The sequence below is a fragment of the Protopterus annectens genome, chromosome 3.part0 (genome assembly GCF_019279795.1).
Source record: "Protopterus annectens isolate FY-2018-M chromosome 3.part0, PAN1.0, whole genome shotgun sequence".
Lineage (NCBI taxonomy): Eukaryota > Metazoa > Chordata > Ceratodontiformes > Protopteridae > Protopterus > Protopterus annectens.
In genome coordinates this window covers 948,938,189-948,960,793 of record NC_056731.1, presented here as the reverse complement: position 1 = coordinate 948,960,793, position 22,605 = coordinate 948,938,189, and the positions used below count along the sequence as shown (strand labels likewise).

Sequence of the window (22,605 nt, the reverse complement as noted above, 5' to 3'; positions counted from 1 at the left end):
GTATTTTTTGTCATTTTGAACTAACTCAAGAGCATATCTGGGAGTTGCCACCCAGGTTCCTGACATAACTAAAGAAGGCCTTGTGATTATCTTTAGCATCTTGTGCAATTTTTCTTTCGAAGCTGGCCTTAGATGATTTTATGAGGGATCGTAGTTTCTTGCTAGTACTGATCAGAGATGCCTTCCCTTTTTGGGATTTTGCTCTATTATGTAGTAGCTTCCTCCTTCTGCTGTATAGCTTATTTATTGCTGGGATCCACCAGACAGGTCTCCTGCCTTTGGAGGAATGAGTCTTGGTTTTATTTGGGATAGCACGATCTATGCATTCCTGTAGGCGTCCATAGAAAGCGTTTGTAAAGGATTCTGCGGTTTGGGCCGTATTTTCCACTGGCCCGGGGGCTTTGAAGGATTCCACCTCGGTTTTGAGAAGTGTGAAGTTTGCTTTTGAGAAGTTCTTCACCGTGGTTTCCTTGGCTGGGGGTGGGGATGGGATATGGATGTCCAGTGAGATTAATTTATGGTCAGATCTTACCAATGAGGGGTATACCTCTGGTATGGAACATAGAGTCCCCATGTTGGTGATGATCAGGTCCAATATGTTTTCCCCTCTTGTGGGAGTGGTGACCAGTTGTTCCATAGCATTTGAGTTTATAAATTCTAGGAACCATTGGGCAAGGGTGTTGGGGCTTGAGTAGTGCTCCCAGTCTATGTTTGGGTAGTTGAAGTTACCCAATATAATGATGTTTGGAGAGACCTTCATATTCTCCAGTGTTCTCAGGAAAGCTGAGTGGGGTTCCTGAGTTTGGGAGAGTGGTTTGTAGCAGTCTACAAACTGAAAGGCAGTTTTGCCCACTGTTAGTTGCACATGGATGGTCTCCGATGCTTCATGCAGTGCCACTAACCTGGAGGTGTGGGTATCTTTGATGAATATGGATACTCCCCCTCCTTTTGTGGTTCGGTCCGAGTTTTGGGGCCGAAAAGCATGGTATGAGGTATAACCTGGTAGTGCTGGGGTGCTCTAGGTAGCCTTGAACCAGGTTTCTGTTACTGCACAGATATCGATATTCTCCATACTGAGGAGAGCCTCGAGTGCGTGCATCTTGAGGTTTAGACTTCTGGCGTTGAGCAGCGTTACACTTAATTTCTTTTTCTTTGTGTTGTCTATGGAGGTGGGTTTGTTTTTTGAGCCTTGCCTAAAAAGGCACTATGGGGGTGGCCAGAGCCTTAGCCAGTATTCGAAAGCCCAGGGGTGACAGGTGCAAGCTGTCCTTAGTGAAGCAACGTGGCTTGTCGAGCATGTCATCCCAGGCTGACAGACACTGGATCCCCTTTGAATGACACCAATACTTTAGCCAATTGTTAAAATTGATCATTTTGTCTTTATACTGTGGCATCATTCTTGGTGAGGGTAAGATGCTACTCAAGGTCAGGGTCATACTGGCCTGGGCTACATGATCAGAGAGCTCTTCTATGTCTCTTCATGTAGTCCAGGGCGGTACGTCTCAGGTCATTCACACCAGCATGGACAATGACGGAGTCATATTTGTACTTGCTTTGGAGTGACCTGAGTGCTTGTGTTATGTGGCGGATCCTGGCACCCAACAGGCAGCTTACAGTGACCTTCTCCTTGTTCAGCCTAGTGAGTGGGACGTCAGTGTGTCTGACAATAGAGTCACCTATTACAAGTGTATTAGGTGTGTTGTTTAGGTGTGTCTAATTAATCTGGATGAAAACGCTGTGGAGTGTAATAGCGTTTATGTGTTTGAAAAGTTCAATAAACCAGCTTTTGTTCAGCAACAGAGACAATTATTTTCCTTGTTCCGTCGTACCTTTCATTTTGTACCCTAGGGATTATTACTAGAGTGTGCAAAAAAGAAAGAGTAAAAAGCTACTATATCTTAGTGGAGGGAGGCCTAAATGGTGCTTTACCAACCCCCTCTGCCAAATTCATGGGAATCAATATTCTAGGAATCCTGCTAGCCAACAAGCAATTTCTAAAGGTGAATCTTAAATGTTTCTCCTGGTTCTATCTTTAGTTTGTATGACTTTTTAATGCAGCAAGAGCAATGTAAGGTAGATAACTGGTTTGGTTTTCAAGAAACAAATACAGGGCTCTAATGCATTTGTGTTCAGCTAAAAGGTTATTGTGCTTCAAGTACACAAGCCAGAAATACACAGCACATATCCACAGAAATACATAAAAAAATTATTTGAAAAGAAGGATGGAAAGATAGGCCTCATGTCCAAGCAAAGGCACAAAACAATTACAATTGTAACTAACTACACAATATGTGGACAGGTTCATAGGCAATTACTAGCCTAATTACCCTCAAGGGGGGCTTTTTAAGCTTAACCATGCTTCACAAATGTATCTCACAAGTTTTGATACCTTAGGGTCATTTTAAGGGTGTATGTAGTCTTGAGCAATGAATGGTCAAGCATTTATAGACTACCTCTCTCTAATAAAGACATAGGTGACAGACCAGAGGTAAATTGTTGATTCCCTATCCCCAGGCCCAAGTTACATTAAAATTGGATTATGGAAGAACTCTGCTTCACATGGATGGGGTGCCTGTTCCAGGGAAGGGGTAGTCTCTGAGATACATACCCATTCCTCCAACATGTCTTACTTAAGTTTTAAATGAGGTTTTGGTCCCTAGATCAGGTAATTCTGATGCCCTTTGTTTTGTGGATGTACAACACATCCATCACGTTGGAATCAAGGATGCTTTGTAGGCCAGACCCAGATTGCCTCTCAGCAGTCTATAGGAGACTAAGCACAGGGCTAGGGCTTTGAGACTGTTGCGCAGGACATGTTTTTTAGGCCCTATATTCTATTCATGAGGAGCCTTTGTTGATACTCCAGTTGTTGTATATGCCTGGTCAGGTACATACTAAAGGGGGTATAGCACTGATGAGAGCCAGTACAGTGAAAAAAATGACATCCTTGGACCTAGATGCCATACCCTTGCCTATAAATTGTGCAACACAGAATGATTTCCTTATACTACAGTCACATGATGGCCAAAGGCCAAGTTATTGACTGCTTGCTTTTCTGAATCTCTGACCACTGGGTCTGCTGTTAGGGGTGTATTATCAATGTGGACATTTCCAGGGATAGCCATCTTCTCAAAGGATATTATTATGCATTTCTTGCATTGAGTTTTAGATCGTAACACTGGCAACAGTTACTGGTCTGAGTCAGGCCTTCTTACAGGGTATTTCTATATCTGGGGAATTCTATAACTCTGTCTAGTTTGTAATAATCTGCAAACCTGCTCAGCCAGAGGCTCTTGACATTGGCCATGGCTTCAGAGATGAATTCCAAAAAGGAGAAGCCCCAGCACTGAATCTTGAGGAACTCTGCTAGTGAGACCTTTTTGTAGCAGTAGACTGCCCTGTCCCAACTTCTTGGGTCCTAGCAATGAGGTAGCTGGCTACCCCGTGGGTGACACATGGGTTTCTACCTAATTTTGTAAGTTTGCCTACAGTGCCCGAATGTAGTACTGTGTTGAATGCTTTGGCCAGGTCAAGGTAGGCAGTAAGCACCATTTTACCCTCATCCAGTGCTTTGGTGACCTTCTCAAAGAAGTCCTCCAGGTTAAACAGGCATGACCTGCCCTTGATGAAATCAAACTGGGTTTGATTCAGTGTTTGAACATTTCCAATTCCTTGTTTAGCAATTCTGTGATAATTCTTTCCAAGGCTTTACATATGAGACTAGTCAAACTTATGGGTTTCTTCTACTCTTCTTAATGCACAATAGTTCTTAAAGCCACAGTATCCCAAAAACAGGAGCATAACAATAGACTGTGCAACATAAAAAAGCAGTCATGCTGCAAGTAATGATCTCTCAAAAACTAGTTTTCAAGCAATACAAAAGACTAATACTTGCAAATCTAATAAAATACTCCTCAAAACTATTAAAAACATATGGTTTCACTTAAAAGAAATAAATATATTCTACAACAGGATCTAAAGATAATAACAAAACCATCTCCTATTGTGAAGACAAAACAGCATCAGAATACATAGAGAAACACTTTCAGGCTGGCAGACAAAACCAGGCAAGACTTTTATTTCCAGTCTCTTTCTGTTACTTCCCTCTACCATCCACTATATGCAATATTCCACTGCCACTTTTCAACCCCCCAGCAAAGAGAAAAAGGATATAAAGGTATCCAAGTAAGGATCCATCCAGATCCTCTACAAGCAATGTAGAAGGACATCAGTGTGACCCATGTACAACCATGTTCACATTCATGTAGGCAATTTACCTGTACTACTTCCATTTTTACTGCCTGAGATATGGCTCCAGTCTTCGTATGCAATATAGGATATAGCCAAGCAGGGAATTTCTGTACACCCTTTCATAAGAAGTTGCAGTGATCACAGCCAGTCATCCTCTCATTGACACACACATTTCACTACTGGAACTCAGGTCACCAGCATCAAAGACAGGAAAACTTCTTGTGTGAAAGTGAGCCAACGTAAACAGGCAAAATACTTAATGTAAAACCGTTAAGAAATCACAGATTCCAAAACTGTCTCTTACCATTTGAATAACCTGTAAAGGGCAGGTCAAACTGCCTCCTATATAACACCTTCATTCAAGATAACATTAAAAACAATAAATGGAAATCACCATAGCAGTCAGCCCAATAAAGAAATCAGCATTTTGTGAAACAAAGCTGTAGTCAGGCCAATTGATGCCCCACCTCACAAAAAAAAAAAAAAAAAAAAAAAAGAAAGAAATAAAAAGTCCTTCAGAGTTGGAGATGAAAAACAAGTCTTAATGCTCCTTACTATCCCTATCACACACACAAAGATACACATGCTGATAACAGAAAGGCAGGAACTATGTAAAACTTGCAGAATATTCCTTGGCTTGCAAGTCTGTAAGCAATACTGGAAGATACTGACAACTCTTATACTCTGCTAATTGTGCACCCTTATAGCAAGCTGAATACTCTGGGAGCAAGCTGTTAGAGGAAGTGACTAACCAAACTCTAATCAGCACTGCCTGACAACAACTGCTCGTAACTTACAGCATGAGTACACAGTTTCTCACAGCACATGTCCTACTTGTCAAGTTATAAGTTAATGAACTGTAATTGCTGATCAGTGCCTACAAGTAGTGTATGAACAGCAATCACTTAAGAGGCCCAAATGTAATCACAGCTGCTAACATGCCTCATGCACTGCTTGTATGGGACCGATCAGTACTGCTTCTGCAGTGCTGACTGCGTCTCCTAACAATCTGTGCCTACTGCAGCTATCTCCTTTGCCCTACCTTGTTATGGCTATTTTAAAGATTTCAGGATTTAATTTAGATACTGAAAGGAGACAGCAAGAAAAAAAACTTGAGCATCTGTGATCTCTAAGGTTTGCCACAGACAGAGCTGCTACACTGTAGGCACTTTGAATACTACAGACAGCCGAAAGCCTGAAAGAAACAATTTCTGTGGTGGTGGTTACTTTATGTTGGGCGGCACAGTGGTGCAGTGGTTAACATTGTCACCTCACAGCAAGAGGTTCTCCGGTTCGATTCTCAGCTGGGGTGCCTTCTGTGTGGAGTTTGCATGTTCTCCCTGTGTTCGCGTGGGTTTCCTCCGGGTACTCCGGTTTCCTCCCACATTCCAAAGACATGCATCTGGAGCATTTCTCCCCGGGCCTCCACTGAAAACAGGCTCTGTGGAACCTAGTTGGACTTTCCCGGTCAACAAATGATAAATAAAATAAAAAAAATAAAAATGTTGTTTGTATCACAGCTTTCTGAGCATGGGTACATCCCTACAGTTCAGCAGTTAGTTATGAAAATTAACATCTGATCAAACATAACTCAAAGAGTGCCAATTTCTTGTGTCTTACTGCTTACTTCACTTGGGAGCAATATTTTAGAACTGTAAGATGTTCTAGTTATGAAGCCTCCCAGAAAAATAAGATGAGCTTTTCCCTATCAGTGATTACTTCTTTTCAAAGCTGCAATGATTTTAAAGTGAGAAAAAAAAATCAAGTAATGGATATGGGAGTTAAGGAGGCATGTTCTTTATAAAAAAGAAAATGCATTTTTAACTTTATTTTTAATTTTGTTTTACTAACTTGTAAATTGACCAATTCAAGTAACTGTGCTATCAACATTTGTGTACTCATGCTTTAAATTGCAATCAAATATTGTCAAGCAGTTGTGATTAGATCTGAGCAGTCTTAATACATCAATATAGTGCAATCTAATCAAATATTAAATATACAATAAGCATTTCCTAAGACAAACTGTATTAGTTTAAACACAGGTATAGAGCAATGTATAACATGTTTGCTTTACCTATTTCCACCACATACTTACTGTGAAATTTAACTGGCATCCTCCCATGAGGAAATCAAGAAATGTATATTCACGTTCAATCTGCAAACAAAATACACAAGTCAGAGTTCTTCAAAGGGTATGGCTTTTAGTTTTATTACAGCATACCTCTCAACTTACAGATTTTCGCAGAACGTTCAGCTTTTTGTCTCACATTTTTGGCTCGTTTGTCATAAAAAATTAGGTTTTCTGCAAATCACTGGCAAAGCATTGAGGGTTGAAGTCAGAAAATAATGAAAGACATTTGAGTTCCAGACGTCATTCCCTTGAGAAAATTCATGTTAACACAAAACCTGTTATTCTATCAACTTTCTAAGTTTGTAAGAGCAATATTTAAAAAGTGCCCCTATTTTTGGGCCTTTGTCCCCCCATTATTTATAGCGTTGCCCAGATTTCTTGCTCTAAGAGGTTGACAGGTATGTATTATAGTATGCAGTAAAATGAATTTCTGGTGACCATTGCTACTAAAAGTAGAACGCAGTTCGAGAATTTGGAAAAGAAAACGGGAAAAAAGAACACACTTACCCTACATTCTTTTACACTCACTACACCTGAATTTTTGTAACTTTTTTTCTTTTTCTTTTTTTCATTGATGCATTCAAATTCCACCTGCAACAAATCAACATAAACATAATCAGAATACACTATCAAGGAAAGTGATATGCATTTTTAGATGCTTAGACTTTTCTTCTGGTAATAGAAAACACAAATGTTCGCTGTTTCTTTGTGGTTTTGTACAGTCTCCTCTGAAGTGTATATAACAGGTGCATTCAGATATTGTTTCAGGAGTCTCTGCGAGCATCCTGTTTCCAAATTTTAACTAACTCATCAGGGTTGCTATATATGAATTTAACAAGCTAACTTTGGTTACTATTTCATTTTGGGGGTCTAGAGGGCAAAGCAATGAGCTGCCAATTGTCAGCATTCAACAGAGCTGTCTTAAATTCCCAAAACCAAGCCATGGATATGAAGCAACTGTACACACAATTTAGCATCCAACTGTCACTAAGTCACCAACCCCCCCCCCCCCCAAAATGTAAAAGGTGAAAATTCAGAGTTAACTGAAATGGACACGATCAAATACTAACATCGGTGAGAAATAAATCAATAGCTGTGATGAAAATCAAGTAGACTTTTGATAGCTATAGAAAATTACCACATTTGAGGTTGTTACAGTTATTTTAAGTATTACATGAGATACTTAACAAAATAATGACTCCACCTTTGAGAAGATCTCGTAAAAAGTTACGGTGCACAATTATGACTGGCAAATGAAACTTTCTTTTCCTTTCAAACACAATACAATGTTCGGAATTGCTTGAAACTGTGTAAAACAAGAACCACCTGCATAAATATTCTCTTAACATATTGACCATTCCTGTCAATGTTTTCTTAATCTTAGGAAATAAAGAATTCATTTTCTGATCCATTTTGAAAGGACCTGTTGAGTAATGCTAGTTTTTCTCTTCCTTTTGTCAAGGACATTATGTGGGGCTCTATGAATATACTTCATTCTGCTTAGAATCTACGTTTCCTGTGTAAGTCAAGGTTATGGTGAAAATGTTCATGTGTGTGAAAACAAAGAAAATAGATAAGGTTCACTGGATAAGCAATCATGGGGATAAAAAATGCTTGTTGTCAAAGAGACCTAGTCTTTGTAAACGGTAAAAAAAAAACTACACGTTAGTTCCATAGCACACAGGGACTTGACCCTGGCTGCAACCTAGACATCCTAAGTTCAATTAGCAGCCCAGATAACAGAGGAAGCTACCAAGGATGGCTGGAGTGAGGAATAAATGCCATCTCATCATCTCACCTATCATGGAAGAAGTGCGGTCTGGTGCAAAACAGATTCTTGCAATGAAGTGGAGTTACTACGATGTGATGAGAAACAGCCTTCAGGGCAGGAGGGTATTTATGGTAGCATACACGTTACCATGGAGGGGAAGGTATAGCAAACCTTCACATAAGTGAGTGAGTATATCAACCACATGGGGCAGGGGAGTTAAAGCCACAACTAGAAAACCACAATGGTTACCTGAATGATGGTCTCCCAAAACTAGCTCTCACTCAAAAGGGTGCAAAGTATAGTAACTTAGTTTTTTTTTTTTTTGCAAATGATGTTGTTTTGCACTAGAGAAATCTACAAAAGGATATTTTGATGTTGTGGAACATTTGAGATAGTTTTACATCTTTTCAGGATGTAATACAAGTGAAGAATAAACAAAGACTATAGCAGTCAACTATGTGCCCACAAATTAATTGATTCAGCAATACCCATTTTGTATGGGGATATAATAAAATTAAGTATTTAGGAGTACGGATTAAACATGATTCTATTACGGCAGATAAAGATATGTTAAGTAAGATAAGCTGAGTTCCTCCTTAGTACTTAGTAAAAAAACTGGCTTAGGATTACCTGATTTGAAGGTATTAAGGCTATGCAATTAAGGCTTGTAAACACAACACAAAAAGAAGGTTTTATAAGTCACACTGGAATGGGATGATGATGAAATGGGGGGGGTCAATAGGTAAGAACAAAGTAGGATTTTGGATGCAGGTCCTTAAGGAGAATAAACACAACCATACAGAATACTATAATCATAAAGTAGTAAGAAGTACTCTAAGAACTAAGCCAACACAGGAATGGAGAAAGGAAATTTTACCAATAGGCATGACTGGAAGGAGGGGTATAGAAAGTGGGCTGCAAATTACTGGCGGAAATTAGCAAAGCAAATTAAGATTTTGGGAGACTAAAACATAACAGAGTAGGTTGAGGCCAAGCAGAAACCTGGAATACAGGTTAGATACTGCATTCCCTAACAGAGTACAGCCAGAGAGTAAGGGACAGTGGATTACTAAATAAAAGTTTTTAGCCGAGTGTAGAGCAGAAGTCGCTATTAAAAAAGGAATAATAGTACAGTATGTACAACTCTGCATGATAACTATAAGAATCAATCACAGGATAATAAAAAAGACAGGGACCAGAGAAAGGAAAGACAATATACAAAAGAACAATAGGAAGACATCTATATGGCTCCCATGTATGCACTAAAAATGAAGGTTTAGGATTTTTGCTTGGAAGATTTTGCACAGGTATTTTATATCACAAGCAGACTTAAGAGAATTTTTCCTCAGGTAGATAGCAAATGCTGGAGGTGTGACGACAAAGACAGAGGTAATTGGGAACATTTTTTTGGTAGCGCAACAAGTTGGTATATTTTAGAAATTCCCTACAGCGTACTTTGTCAGAAACATGGGGAAGCAAATTGTTGTAACTAAGAAAACAATTCTTTTGAGCTAGAATATAAAATGTGAATTGTCCAGACATAGTAAGGCCTTACATAATGTTACTGGCTGCCAAAAAAAGCAATTAATAGGAAATGGAATTCAAAATATAAACCAGCTGTATCTGAAGCACCAAATACTATAAAGGAGGCAAAAGAAATGGAGGTGAGGTGTTTAGAAAAAGGATAGAGTCAACTGCATAGAAATAAAAAAAATTGTGGGAACAATACAGGCAGGATAATGTTTAGGTAAGTGAGTGAAATGTAAAGGAAGGCAGGAACTGAGCAATTTATGTGATGTTAGACTGAATGATAGTTGTCAAAAAAACTATCCTGTAAGAAAATAATGGAGCTGCTATTAAGGTTTATTTTCTTTTGTTATTGTATATATGTACATATGTCATTTTTTAAATGTCGTGTTTAATAAAGATATTACAAAAAAAGAATAGGGACAAATCCAAAATAAAATGGGGACAAATGCCCAAATTCAGGGACCATTTTTAAATATTATTGTAATTTCACTTAAAAAGTTAATAGCAAACATGTTTTGCATAGGCACGCATTTTCTTATTAATAACAAGTATGAAACTCTAATACCTTGCATTACTGACTGATTGTAATCCTTTGTGATTTACCAGAAAATCTAATTATTTACAAGTGCCAGGACAAAAATATGAGGCAAAATCAGTGACAGCCGAGAGGTGTAGGTCTTCCACAACAGTCATTTTAAGTTGCAGGTAGCAGGTTCAAATGGAACGAGAAAAAGCTTCTTTACCACAAAATTAAGAATCCAAAGGTCATGTATAGGAGGATGTAAGTGAACTGTACCTCTAAGTAAAGGCTGCAATCAGTTGTTGGAATAATTTTTGTTGAGCATCCATTTGTTCAACTGAACACTTTTACAAACAGAATTTTATTTATAAAAAGAGATGCACAGAACTGGAAAAGAGGGAGAATGTATTTATATGCCAGACTGAATTTTCCAATTTCCTTTAAGACTATGCAAACTTGTTTTTAGCATATTTAACACTTCTTTTTGCCTTATTATACTCTTGATATGTAAAGTGGGATTTCTGATTGTAAAGTTTGCACTTTTTACTTGAGTTACATCAGTGGACCTACTTTTATTAAGATGAAAACATCTTGTGTTTGTATTTATTGTTATCTGAGCAGCTATCCTAATGCTTTCTGATTCTGTGTCATCTAGCAGCACCTTCTTATAATGAACAAATATAAACTCCAGAGGCAACACCACTGTAGCGAAAGAGACTGTTTATTAAAAAATAAAATAAAACAGAGCAGAGTAATAAACTGGTTGGTGAGCACTTTCACATTACTTGGAACGCTTCATCACACATAACAAAGTCACTCAAGCAATCATTTAAATACATGAAAGCAGCATTCAAAGTCCTGTTGTAAACCAATCAAATCTTAGCTTCAATTACTTAACAAAAGAAGCAACGATGAACTTCTCCACATAAAGAGCTCATTCCTACAAACGAAAATCATATACAAACAAAATTCTTCTTCTTCTTCTTCACAAAACACTCCCAGGAATTAACACATAAGATATACAGACATTAAGAAAAATTCTTAAAATTAAGAAATATTGAATGTAAAATAAATATACATACAAGACATTTCAACTAAGTTGCTCCACAAAATGTGCTCTAGATGGCAATGTGTACTTGGATGCAATATTAAGAAGAAAAATGTCAAAAATATGAATATATTGGTATATGAAAAAATATATTTATATAAGAAACAACAATATGGAACAAAATAAAAAATTGTGTTTTCCTTAAAAAATACATCCTATACACTTCTAAAAACATATATAAGTATGAATTAACGTTCACAACAATGTTTATCAACTAAATAAATAGTTCAATATGAACACCCTGTATTTCAGGGTGTATAAAATCTATTACTATACTAACTGACATCTAATGTGGTAGGGGTCGATCAACAAGAAAGGGTTTGAGAGAAACTCTATCACTGAGCCCATGAGCTTTATCTGCTTGCAATCTGAGAATCTATTTAACCTCTAGTTTCTCAGTGTAGTTTCTAAAATTCCCCAACCTAACAGTTTTATTCAATAATTCTATCGCAAGAAAGACAAACTTACGTGATAAATCATTACTAATGACATGCTTGGCCAGTGCATTGCCTTTATCTTCCCTACTGAATGAGTACAGATGTTCCCTAATGCGTTCTCTCAAGATCCTGTTCGTTTTCCCAATATAGAAGGATGCACATTTCATACATTTGGCTAAATATATCAAATCATGTGACCTACAGTCCACATAATGTTCAAAGATATATACCTTGCCAGTATCAGGATGTATGAAAGTATTGCTACTGGCCATATAGGAACACTGATCACAGTTCCTACAGGGAAACGTGCCCTTCCTTGCAGACTGTACTCTATCACTATTATTCTTATAGCATAACAGCCTTTTCAAAGATTTTGTATTCTTATATGAATACCTAGGGGTAGTCCCTACTACATCTGTTTTTAGAAGTGTACAGGATGTACTTTTTAAGGAAACCACACATTTTTATTTTTTTCCATATTATTGTTTCTTATATAAATATATTTTTTCATATACTAATAAATCTATATTTTTCACATCTTTCTTCTTAATACTGCATCCAAGTACACATTGCCATCTAGAGCACATTTTGTGGAGCAGCTTAGTTGAAATGTCTTACATGTATATTTAATACATTTATTTTTACATTCGATATTTCTTAATTTTAAGATTTTTTCATGTCTGTATATCTTATCGTGTTAATTCCTGGGAGAATTTTGTGAAGAATAATAATTTTATTTGTATATGATTTTTATTTGTAGGAATGAACTCTTTATGTAGAGAAGTTCATTGTTGCTTCTTTTATTAAGTAACTGAAGCTAAGATTTGATTGGTTTATAACAGGACTTTGAATGCTGCTTTCCTGTATTTAAATGATTGTTTCAGTGACTTTGTTATGTCTGATGAAGTGTTCTGAGTAACGCGAAAGCGCTCAACAACCGGTTTATTACTTTGCTCTGTTTTATTTTATTTTATTTTTTAATAAACAGTCTTCTTCGCTACAGTGGTGTTGCCTCTGGAGTTTATATTCGTTGATCTTGTGGTTTCACTGGGACACTTTATCCTTTGGCTACCTATACTATTCATATACCTTCTTGTGATGTCATAAGGGGATGGGGTTAAACAGTGTGTAGTTCAATATGTCTTGGAAGTCTCACTATGCCAGAAAGAGGTACTGAGATCCTACAATATTCTTTGTTAATGAATCTCATTACCTGTTCTAAGCACAACCAAACTTCAGTCCACGTGTAGGCGGAGCTTCCAACATGCAGAGAAGCCCATTAAGTTCAGTGAACAATTTTCATTTCAACACTAATCCAGGGGATATATATATATATAACACACAAAAACATTCTTTACTGTAGGCTGTCACTGAGGTGAATCACATACCACTAGTTTTTTTTCTAAGACTGATCATCCCATGGTAAGCAACTATGTCCTTCAGTGTTATACCCTCTGTTATTGCACTGTACGTCATGTACTTTACTAGGAATTTTATGTTATTCTGTTTTCTTTTGTTACTTTTTATACGAATAAACATACATTTATTTATTGATTTATCGTCTGATCACCTGATTAAGTAGCTGACTGATTGTGGCACTGTCTGTATCATCTTATGTGCCAAAATCTGCTGCAGACTACAGAAAACATGCCTCTCCACTAAAAGCTGTTTATCCTTCTATTGCATCAGCAAAGTGCAGGACCATATGACTCAAAATCATAAAGTGTCTGGAAAGCTGGTCTACTTACTGGGAATATAAACACACATTTATTAAATTCAATACATCTAGATCTAGTCAATGAACTAATATTTTGAATCAGAAAGTTCACTTTACATGACAAGAGCGTAATTACTGCAAAAAATAAAATGGTAAACAAAGCATCTTTAAGTTTGAGAGTATGAGGGTAATTCCCTACCCCCATAATGCTCAGTGTCTTTTTTATGTCAGCATATTAGTTGACTGGAAATTATCATTAATATAATGATGAAAAATAAAAAGTCATTTGGCTTCCATTCCTACATCTGACTCTATACCCAGCAGACCTAGCTAATGGCTAACTCTCTCAGTTAAGTGGAAGTTGGAAAGTAAAGCTGCATAAACTCTGCAGAAGAAAAAGCTAAGCTGAAAATAAAAACAAGACATACGGGTTTTATCCTACCTTACCTATATTTCCTCTAGCCAAGATCCAAAACAGTAGTTTCCTTCAAAACTTGCACTGAGCAATATACAATCATTCTATTGTACACTGACAATGGTGTACACGTGGCTAGCTACCAGTAATATCCTGTATTAAAACGTGTTTTCTTCATTTTTAAGGCAGTTTATAACATTGAGTGAATAGACAACATAAGCAGAACTCCCACCTTCTGCCTCCTAATTTTAGTTTTCCTATTGATTTTCTTACAACCTTAAATACTGAAGGGGGTTCATAAGGGTTATCACAATGTTTAGACTATCCCCGGTATTCATGAAGCTCGGCACAAGGACGGTTTTAGTCTTGCGCCGAGCGTCCTCATTACAGATGGTGCAGCAGCATCATATGAATATTTATGAGGGCGTGTTGCCACACCCTCAACGTGCACAGGAAACGTGTGCTAGTGCAGGGGGCGTGTTTAAGTGCTCTAAGAAGGCGGAAACATGCCCCCACAGTTGCACAACCTACTATGCTTACTATTAGACCCCGCCTCTAATAGTAAGCAATTAATTCAGTGTCCGTGGATACTGAAATGTATGCTAAGCATAGAAGAGTGTCCACGAACACTGAAATAAAATCAAAGTAGTAAACACACAAGCACGTAGCGGAATGTTGAGCCCCGTCCCTAGAACTTTCACAATTAGATTCCCTGTGTCCCTATTTTACATTTGTACTGCTTCAATATCGAAAGTGTAAGCGAAGCGCAGCGTGTCTGAGCGTCACTGCCCCCTGCTTAGTGTAGCTTACACATCAAAATCAACCAAATAGAGAGAAACATGCGGAATTAACATTAACGTCATAGTGTAATGGTTAGAGCATCCGCCTAATGAGCAGGCATGCACGGTTTGAGGCCAACTATAGCACATATCATTTTCCATGTGGAATGTCGTTTTGCTGTATAACCTACATAATAACATGTACATGTGAAATGGAGTACCGCATGAAATGTTTAACTAATGTCATGCAATCAAAGTGGTAGTGTCATAATGAATAAGGCACTAGTAAGCAGGTGTAAGCAGAAATAAGCAGTAGTAAACACATACAAGTACCAGTAAGCAAGTCTGAGTGCGCTTGCATGGGTGTAAGCAGTTCCCAGCATAGGAAATGTATATAATTATGTAGATGTATGTGCATGTGTATGTACAGATATATAAACTATATATATATATATATATATATATATATATATATATATGAAGAATGAACATTGTAACAATAAAGCATACAAAAAGAATGAGAAGGGAATCAACAGCAACTCCAGTATTATTTAGTGCTATCAGTGTATGTCATACCCAGCTGGGCAGGGGTGAGCAAAGCACTGCTACTCACACCACAGGCAGGATACTACCAGTGGGAATAACATTGCCGATCTGCTAAGTCTACTTTATAAACAATCACAGGGTAGTCCCTAGTGGGACCTCCGACCATTACACAAGCAAGGGCGGGTATGTTCATGGACTAAATGGTGGGAGAGCCTGATAATACATGGGTTGGGACAACATACGTGTAGGGCCCCTAACGCTGGGGAGAGGGCAATGTGTGGAGGTGTGCCACGGCTATGATAGCAACCGGAAAATGGATGGTTTGCATGTATGTCGAACAAGGGTGGGGTGGAGGAACTATGGGTATGAAATTATGGATCCAAGAGTGTCAGGGTTGGATGGCCTGGTTCTAATTGTCCCGCATCGTGGAGGTCAGCGAGTTCGTTATAAGTATATATGCATACACACATGCATACATCTATATGTAGAAGTACATTTCCTGTAACACATTCATTCCTTTCGCAGACATAAATAACATGAAAGTGCCCCTACAAACCTTGACAGTAGATAGAATAATAGTATGTGCATAAGAGGGAAAGGTTGAAACTGATAAAACGCAGAAGTGCATACAATGTCCGAAGTCAGTGCTGTTTTCAAAAAATCAAATGTGAGGACTTTCTCACACATGGAATCATTCCTGTGATCTGCCTGCTACGGCAATGCCAATCACTAAACTGGTCCTAATTGTAAAATTATTTTGCCGAACTCGTACATTATTAGCTCTCATGTGTAACGTGTGCGTTACCACATAGTCATACCTATTAATTTATTGTAGTGTCATGTTAATGGGAGTAATGATGTAATTAACTATAGAGTCTAATCTTGAAATAAAGACATATGTGTCCCAAGTGGGACAACCCAAAAATTGCAAATAGTGTCCTATAGGTCACTCATTGCACCAATGTTTGTGGACTAAAAGTTTGGGACGTCTGAGGATACGTGGAGTGAGTCAACCCATGGGATGGTTCTACAGGAGTAGGGAGTGGCCTACGTGTAGCGGTGTGGATACACCATGTATCCAACTGGAGAATGGATGACTGCTGTGCTAGTATAGTGTTGGGGCGGGTGTTTGAGGAACCAGGAGTTATGTGTATATGGGTATATATACAAATGAAGCAGCACAGCAATAGTGTAGTGGTTAGAGCATCCGCCTAACGAACAGACATTCCCATTCCGAATCCCACTGCAGCACATACCATTTTCCACTGGTAATCTGAATATGAACATATTTCGACATCTGTCTGCTGTATAACCTGCATAATAACAATTAAAAGTGAACTGGAGCAAAGTGTCAGTGACATAATGAATAAGGTACTAGTAAGCAGGTTTAAGCATAAATAAGCACCAGTAAGCATGTTTAAGTGCATCTGTGCAGGGCTATGCATTGCTTTACAAACATATAAATATAAATACGTATATATATATATATATATATATATATATATATGTGTGTGAATATATACATATATATATATATATATATATATATATATATATATATATATGTGTGTGTGTGTGTGTGTGTGTGAGTGTGTGTGTGTGCATAGATATACACAGATATACATCTATGATAGGAAACAGCACACAAGAATGAAATATGTTCACAGGCTATGCCAAAGGAAGCGAGGTGCCCAAGCAAGAAACATGTAACAAGTAGCATGAACACCCCCCCGGCCGGACAGAGGAAACATACACACAAACCCGTAAACAATGTAAATAGTCCACTGCTCCCCAGACCACAGGCAGGATACAAGGGTACACAGTGCACCCATGAAATCTAATCTTGGAACACAGACAGGTGCGTCCCTTGTGGGACGCCCCAAAAATTGACATATAACCAAAAGAAGGTGATAAATTGACTGTTTTGGTCAGGGTGTGTACATACCCAAAATACAAGGGTGGGAAAGCCTGATGACCCATGGGTCGAGACAACGTATGACATGGGTCCCATGAAGTGGAGAGTGGGCAGCATGTAGTGGTGTGTTCAGATCTGACCAGCACCCAGAATAAGGATGGGTGCTGTAGAGGTGGTGGGGGTGGGGGAACTATGGGTAGCTAGTTATGGGTCTAGGTGTGCAGGTGTTGGCTGATGTGGGTCTATATGGACAGTCCCAGTGATGTAAGCAAAACTGTTCATTGGGCAGAGGTGTCGCAACGAGCAGCCACACCTGCTACGAGTCCCACTGCAGCAAAGTGTAATCTACATGGCAAGGAACGTTATAACCAGATGTAGATGTATATATGTAGAGGTATGTGTGTGTATATCTACCCATAGCTACATGGAGATATACCTCTCCCTCTCCGTAGTACAAATGTAGACATACAGAGACAGAATACATATACATACCCACATATAGATATATACATATGCAGACGCCCATATGTCATTAGATATATATAGACAGCAATATATAAATATATACATGTATGCATACATATATAGATATATCTGTATATAGTAATGTGTGTGTGTATATATATATATATATATATATATATATTATATATGTGTGTGTGTGTGTGTGTAAATATAATGTATATAGCTAGGATATGATACAGCAGTTACGAATTACATATGTTTACAGGCCGTGCATATGGGGGTGAGGGGTCCAATCAACAAACGTGTAACACGTAGCATCAACCCACCCCCCCAGCTAGACCAGTGAAACATACAGACGCACAATAAAAGTAAACATACCACTGCTTCCTAGACCGCAGGCAGGATATTACCAGTGGGAGAGACCTGCCAGGTCTAATCTTGAAACAAAGACATCAATGTCCCTTGTGGGACACCCCAAAAATTACTGGGTCCTGACACACGGAGAGTGGGCAGTGTGTAGTGGTGTGGTTAGACTCCACCTGCCCCCACAGTAAGGATGAGTGCTGTAGAGGAGGGGCAGGTGGGGGAACTATGGGTATGCAATTATGGGCCTAGGCTTGCAGTTGTTGGCTGGCGCAGTTGTATTAGGACTGCCCCAGGGATGTAAGTAATATGCCGAAATGGGCAGAGCTTACGCCCATACCTCTCAACCCTTAAGAGCAAATCCACTGGACAGGACATAAACCGTCGGGGGAACAAATAGGGACCATACCTCTCAACTGTCCATGATTTTCTGGGATGCCCCTGATTTTGACTCAATTTTTAACTCTGTCCCTCTTAATCCCTCCTAAAACTAGTGACTTTTGGAGGAATGGTGGTGAATTACACTTAATGAATAATGACAATAATTAAGTGTTATAACCTCCTTTTACTTCAGAAAATGTGTATTAATTCATATGCTCTGATTTTGTCAATGTTTCAAGCTAATAGCACTAATATTTTAAAAGTGTCCCTGGTTGTCCCTGAGTGTTTCTCGACTTGACCCTGATTCAGTTGAAATTTGTCCCCACTTTTTTGAGACGTCTGATAGGGACAGAAAGCACATATTCCACTTACAACCTTAGAAAGCTGATAAAATAATAGGTATGCATGACTCGGCTGAAGGATGTGGGGTCCTAAACCAAATTACTTGTCTGTATTTAATGGTGTCAGTTCCCAGGTATTTGCCAGACTGGTGCAGATTGTAAGAGGAACACACCAATAGTATGAAGCAAACCCATATCGGGCCAGGCCACGGATTCCATACAGTTGACTGGCATGCTTATGCCTAATGGGCAGCCATTCCCGATATGGGTCCCACCGCAGCACAGTCCAGTTTAAATGGCTAAGTATGGTATGACCATATGTGTTGTTGCATAACCCACTACACAACACCTACGAACACATGGTCGCAACACCCCACTGTAGGCATGTAAGCCGATGTAATAGGCATCAGAAGGTATTATCGTAGTCCTCACCCCACCCAGGGGTGTGAGTGTCAGATGCAAACACCACATGCAGTGCATTTGCAAGTGCAGGAGCAAGCGCGTGTAAGCCTGTTTGGGCGCCATTATGCGAGTATCACACTAGTGAACCAATGTAGAGGCTAACTGAGTGTAAGAAACTGTATCCAGATGTCAGCATTGCTTAGCTCTGCGCAAACCTGCTCACACTCGTTCACAACTGCTTTAAAGTGCCTTAATCTGTACCCAATATCTCATGTTCTGGCCGGCAACAAAATAACCAGCCTCTGCAAGGCTAGAACTCTGGACCCTGTACATCACAGTCATCGCAGTAAACCACTATGCCATGATAGCAATACATATAAAGGAGGTATCAGCAAACTAATCCTCACAACAGGGAAATCAAATCAAATATGTGAACTGAATCTATGTACAGTGTAATGTGCTATAACCTTCCACAGGCCATAAATATGTGAAATGGAGTACTGCAGTAAACATAGAGTTGAGGTATCACTGTAATAAAGATATAATGTCCCCAGAACCCCATACTGTGTATGTACACATGAATGACGGATACCAGACACATATATAACCTGTAATGAGTAAGACGTCATTGATAAAAGGCAAATATAATGCTAAATAACCAATAAGCAATGCTAACCACAGCACAGCCCAAGTAAGTAATTGTAAGCAATGTCTAGGGAAGGCAATACACTATGCCCACAGGTACATCTCTTTAAGAAGTGTCAGCCTGGAAGTAAGCAGGTGTGCCCATAGCTTAGCCTTTTTGAAACCGGCCAATTACAGAAAAGTGTGGGAATCCGGCCCTACTTAAACTGAAGAGGCAAGAATACGGCTCATAACTGGTTGTAACATCCCCCTGCAGGCAGAATGGCTGGAGTGGGAGAAGGCACACGCTTTAGAGCACAGCACTGGGGCATCCAGGAGTCCAAATTCATAGTATGGCTCCTGGTAAAGTACCATGACAGGAGACTACTGCAGGACCAGTACCAGGGCTCGCAGTACAAAATGGAGGCCTGGAACAGTCTCGCCCGTGACCTCACTAGCGCCACAGGTATCCCCCGGACTGGTGTGCAGGTCAGGCACCATCATGCAGACCTGAAGCGGCGGTGGGGGGATGTCCTGGAACATTGGATCCAGGAAGCAAGGCAGATGCAGAATGCCCCAGAACTGAGTAAGTACTCCTTCCACTACGTAGTTAATAATTGCCTAGCTTGTGTATACTATGGATAGGTATGGCTAAATATCACTGTACTTCTCTGACAGCTGCAGATAAGCATGCTACGAACCAGCAAGCCTATGATGCTAGGCTGCAAAGGCTACTTCGCGAGGCAGATTAGTACATAGCCTGCATGTACTATCATAACAAATAAATGTAAGAGCCTCAGAAAGTGTTGTACCAGTATACAGAATTGTGTAATATGCTGTGAATAAAGGTGTAACCCCTGCATTGCTTCTGTTTACTCTGCAGTCATATGTTGTTGTACTGTTGCAGTTATTAAATAGTACTGTTGTAGTAAGCAGTGTTACCCACACTGTGGTATGCAGATAAAATGTGTATGAAGTGCTGTATAACAATGTCGGAAGTGCAAACAGATCAGTCATATTAGACGAAATACATTGCAAAGCCCACAACAATTGCCTGATAGCATAGTGCACAGTGATCTTAACTGTAATGCTTTTGTCACACACAGCAGGGCTTTGGATCCCAGGAGTGCCAGTGAGTTGTATGCATAATCATTCCACACAACTGCACACAGTTTGTTAGAATGTTCAGTGAGAAAGCCGTATACATATATACACTTAACTGTACAGATTATGCTAGAATGCTCAAATAGAAAGTGGTATGCATATTCATACCCCTCAACTGTTCCAATCTGCCCAGTATGTCCTGATAAATGGCCCACATCACCTGCCTTTTGCCCTGCTCCTATGAAACAAATTAGTGTGATGATCCAAGAAATGCAGGCAGCTGTAAATGACATATAACTGATAGTTAGACTTGTACATAGTCAGAGAATGTACATGCAAACATACCTGTCATCCCAGCATCTCACCCAAAGTGTATGATAGCAGTCAGCAGTCTCAAAACATGTTGCATTAACACCTGCATCTTGTCAAGCCTGTACGTAAGACACAGGTCCTGTACATACTAATCTACAAACATACCATTGTACACTACAACACCATTGGATAGTGTAATAATACATGTAAGGGACAGACCACTGCAGTGACTACGAATGCTGTGAAAACTACAAGGATTTATTAGTTGTTAATTGAACTCTCTCCCTCTCTCACCCCTACCACATGTACAAAAATAACTGATTTACACAACTCATTTGGTATGTCTACACTCCTAACCTTTGTTGGGACATATGTCCTACTGGTTTATAAATATTCACATATGTTTCTATGCATGTGCCATGTTAAAATACTCCCACATTGGTGTCCTGTTGCCATCAATGAAACCTGCATGTTGTTGTAATGGCCACTGTTTACCCATATATGCATGTGTTCTGCCTGCTCTGCAACTATGTTGGTGTGCCCTGGGTAATGGGAATACCTATGCATGCTGTTATAACTAATAGAGTGGCACAACTAGAGTGTGAGCCTGCCCCTCCTACACAGCCCCCAGCACAGCCACCTTCTGGGCTGTGAAGGTGCAGTGGTGACTGCCCATGGGCGGGGACCTCAGTCCCACTGTATCCATTTGTGGGCTCATGGGCTTGCGACTTCCAAATACCCCTCCCCGTCCAAGGTGTTCCCCCCCCACATGTGTCATACACCGGAGAGTAGGTATGCTTGTGGAGGATAGGTTGGGTAGGATGACAGACAAGACAGCATACAGGGGTGGTATATGACACATGTGGGGGGGATACACGGCAGTCACAAGCCCATGAGCCCGCAAATGGAAACAGTGGGATGGAGGTCCCTACCCATGGCCAGCCACCACTACACCTTCACAGCTGCAAAGGTGGCTGTGCTGGAGGCTGTCTAGGAGGGGCAGGCTCACCCTCTAAATGTGACACTCTGTCCTCAAGCTGGCGTATCTGGCCTCGAAACCCCTTATTGAGCCCCCTACGCACCACGTCCTGGACTGTACAATGGCTGACAAGTTCCTATCTGGACCTGCTCCCAGGGGGAACAAGCCCCACCCTCAGTGGCGGTTCCACCAGAAGGTGGTACAGAGCAAACAGAGGTGGAGGTCCAAGGCTGGGCCCCAGACATGCTGGTGCCCAGTGCCATGGCCAGCTGAAGTGGGATAGGTGGTTCCGCCGGTTCCTCCAATCCCATACAGCCTATGGTGTTGCAGTTTTAACACAGATATGGCTTAGTAATAGTCAGCAGCATTCAGGATTACTTATAACAGCATGCATAGATATGACCATCAACCCAGCACAACAGATGTCATACATTTGCAGAGGGAGCACAACACATGCATATATACTGCATGACATCTGTACAAAGCATAGATGACTTGTGACGGCAGCTATGAA

The 22,605-nt window shown here is 39.7% G+C and overlaps 1 protein-coding gene across 1 annotated transcript in view; it reads right to left on the bottom strand.

Annotated features, from left to right (window-relative positions):
* LOC122796644 (copine-3-like) overlaps positions 1-22,605 on the bottom strand; it is a 1,024,312-nt gene that overhangs the window by 457,367 nt on the left and 544,340 nt on the right. The window contains 2 exon segments of the mRNA XM_044065281.1: positions 6,347-6,406; positions 6,890-6,973. Coding sequence (XP_043921216.1) covers positions 6,347-6,406; positions 6,890-6,973 — 144 coding nt within the window.